Source organism: Sinocyclocheilus rhinocerous, unplaced genomic scaffold, assembly GCF_001515625.1.
Source record: "Sinocyclocheilus rhinocerous isolate Xijiao unplaced genomic scaffold, SAMN03320098_v1.1 scaffold1733, whole genome shotgun sequence".
Lineage (NCBI taxonomy): Eukaryota > Metazoa > Chordata > Actinopteri > Cypriniformes > Cyprinidae > Sinocyclocheilus > Sinocyclocheilus rhinocerous.
The window spans coordinates 616,775-620,168 of record NW_015640388.1 but is presented as its reverse complement, the minus strand read 5'-3'; the positions used below and the strand labels follow the sequence as shown (position 1 = coordinate 620,168).

The window sequence follows — 3,394 nt, the reverse complement described above, 5'->3', positions numbered from 1 at the left end:
CATTGACACGGCTGAGTGATTCCATTCGTTGTGTTTTTTTGGTCAGTTGCAGACACACTACAGTGAATATGCCAACAGTATGGAATATACTTGTGTTTTTAATTTGGCATTAATTTGTAATGCAATATTTTTTTTAACATTTCAACATTTAATTTCATATATAATTTTCCATTTGCCTAGTAAAAGACTAGTAAAAGTCATGGTATTGCATTTATTTTATTCTTTTTCAAGCACAATGATAATATAAAAAAAGTTGATTATTTTTTCTTTGGAAACAGAGATCCCTCAGAAGGGTAATGTCATATTCGGGGTCTTTGTATCAAAAAGTTTGAACCCCCTCTGCTCTAGATAGGCATGTAAAACAGGACGTCAGGATGTACTATTCAAAAAGAAACCAACAACATTTAGCAATCAGATTTTTTAATTTACAATTATTTATAAGTTATATAAATAACAAAGCTTAAAATAACTTAAAAGAGTCCATTTGAGATGTGGGGGTGATCAGAATCTTTCACAAGATGCCATCTGTTCTGAAAGTCTTGTTTCGCATCTGGGACCCTCTGTCTCTCGGGACAGCTGAAGCAAATCCGGCCTCAGCAGCTGGGACGGATTAAGGGTGGAATATCTAATGAGAAGTTCCCCTCAGATGGAGGAGCAGGATTCGGACTTGTGGCTATTCAAGTGGAAAATGCAGTCGCAGAAGCACATGGAGGGGATTGGATTTGTTTAAACAACCTTGTCCAGGACTGACTGTTGCTCCCGCTTTTTCAGTACGCCAGACGTAGTTAGCACATGGCATACACCTTTAATGGCAGAAGCAAAACAGACGGTGAAAGTCTATTGTTTGTATTGCTAATCCCTTGTTTATGCCCTGGTGTCTGTCGCACTTTTCAAAAAATCTCTTCTGATGAAATCCTTCTCCATGACATCATTTCTCTGTGTTGAGAGACAAAGGTAAAAGTGAGTAAAACTGAAAATATTCTATTGTTTTCTTTATTCTTACTTTTGATGAACACAGCTGTCACAATAATGTTAAAAATCATCATCCAGTATATTTGTGTTAATATGACAGTACGATCCCTGACTAATTCTCTTTATTAAAGTCACACAAAATTGACAATTCTGTCATCATTTACTTACCTATATGTTGTTACATTTTGTTTCAACTGAGTTGTCGATCATTACAGTAGGATGAAGACTTACACATTGCAGGTGGGAACAATCCTCTCTTCGGGGTGCCTGGAAAAACTCATTCTCTTCAGGAAAGACGGGAGTCGGAGTTTGGGTCTGTGTTGTTTTCGCACTGGACTAAAACCAGAGACAGGAGGAAGTTAGGTATGAATGGGAACACACATGCATTCATCCTTGACCTCGTGACTTATTTTCTAGCTACTATTACAGACACTCTGAGGTTTCTCTTTAAGTATAAAATTTTGAGGGATTTGAGAGCAAATGCTCTACTAACAAAATCACATGTGACAATGGGTGTACACTTTCTGCTAGTATTCTGGCTACTTATAAACTGAATCAGGTGATATGGAGGTTGCTGATTCAAAAGGCTCACTTGACTCTGTAAATTAATTTTAGCATCTGGTTGCATGTTACACATTAGTCACCAGTCACTGAGGGCCTGTTTACACCTGGTCATTTCATGCGTTTTCGCTGGTATTACCCAAATTTGATTAGTAATGCGTTATATTACTGCGTTACAGCAAAAAGTAATATACTACTGTAATATTATTACTTTTGTAATGCGTTACTCCCAACACTGCCTATAACACGCTCTCACACGTTTATTATTTTAATATTTTGGGAGGAGTAAAATGTACATATGTGGTTTCAACAACCAGATGCATTTACACTTGTCGAGTTTCGTCTGGAATGCGGCCCAGACCACCTCCTGAAGTGGTTTGAGCGATCGGATTTATATATCCGTCTCGTATGCGTTTCGGAGGGCATTTACACCTGGTCTTTTCACGATCGGATTGCTATCTGATCAGAAAAAACGCATGAAGTGACCAGGTGTAAACAGGCCCTCAGGTACTCGGGTCAGTGAAAAATAAGAATATGAGGACAATGAAAAATATTTTCTAAAATTAGTTCAAACAAATATACCAAGTTCCATTTTCAACAAAGGTTTACATGTAATGACTCTAAAAATGTCATGTGGTGTAACCAAGTTAAAAAGGAATAACATATTTTCCATGAATATGCGTGAGTGAAAACATTTTATAAAAAACGTTTTTGAACATATTTTTCAAGGAAAAAAATATTTGTACAAATATCATTACGTTTTTGGGGGAGTCGCACCCCATGACATTTTACACCCTGAACTAGCCTTGACATTTCATAAAACAGTCAAATTCTTTTTTAAGAGGTATTGACCTTGACACACAGTCATTAGGGTCTGCAAGGGTCTTTTCTATTATATCATTATATTTATATTATAATGATTTTTTTTCATTTTCTTCATTTTTTAACCAAACATTTTCAAATAATAATAATATTTTTATAAAACCGCTTAACTTTTTACTATAAGAATAATAGATTATGCCAGACTACTTAATAATGGTTTCTCTTTGAGTTCATTCTTTTTAATAAGGCTTTTTCTTAATTATATCATCAGGACAGTTGTAACCCCCTTTTTTTTTTTTGACAATGTCCCTCAAAAAAAAGAAAACAGTTTAATTCAGAAATTTAAAACATGCATCAAAGAAGTCATTGTATGTTTGAATTGCATTTCAAATGTATTTTTGAATACAATTAAGCATCATCTTGTCATTTCAGTGACCCACTCACCATTCAGCCTGTGATGAGGGCAGCACCTGCATATTAGCGTTTTCCCCCTGTTCTCTCTCGTCCTCTTCCTCCTCTTGCTCATCGCAAATGTTGTCCCACACTTGGCTATTGACAAAAAGAGCCTCCTGCAAGCTGAGCCCACGGTCCACACAAGTCACCTGGCGACAGAGGGGACAGCGAATGGTGCGCAGGCCGCTGTAATGCAGCCCCATTGTCTCCAAACAGGGGGTGCAGAATGTGTGGTTGCAGTGGAGAGTTCTGGGAACGCGGTCGATGCGGGAGTAACGCAGGTAACAGACCCCACATTCCTGATCCTCAAACAGCACCATGGCTGAACACTGGAACTGATGTTTGATCTGATGATCTGATGTTGGTGTAGTTCAGTCTTCTGGAAATTGTTTAGCGTACTCTGCAAAAACAAGGGGGAAAAAAAGACTTTCAAACGTAGTCCATACATGTAGTAAAAAATATGTAGTAAAAAAATTCTGTCATTATTTACACACATCCATGTCATTCCAAACCTATATTACTTGGAACTCAAAAGGGGATATTTTGAAAAAAAAAAAAGTCTAAGTGTTTGGACCACAACTTTCTT

The 3,394-nt window shown here is 37.1% G+C and overlaps 1 protein-coding gene across 1 annotated transcript in view; it reads right to left on the bottom strand.

Annotated features, from left to right (window-relative positions):
- Positions 1-225: 225 nt before the first annotated feature.
- LOC107752641 (RING finger protein 223-like) overlaps positions 226-3,394 on the bottom strand; it is a 4,474-nt gene continuing 1,305 nt past the window's right edge. The window contains exons 2-4 of the mRNA XM_016568666.1: positions 2,800-3,208; positions 1,204-1,308; positions 226-936 (exon numbers count right to left, since the gene is read on the bottom strand). Of these exons, the coding sequence (XP_016424152.1) occupies positions 891-936; positions 1,204-1,308; positions 2,800-3,128 (480 nt within the window). The 5' untranslated portion in view covers positions 3,129-3,208 and the 3' untranslated portion in view covers positions 226-890. The remainder of the gene's footprint in view (positions 937-1,203; positions 1,309-2,799; positions 3,209-3,394) is intronic.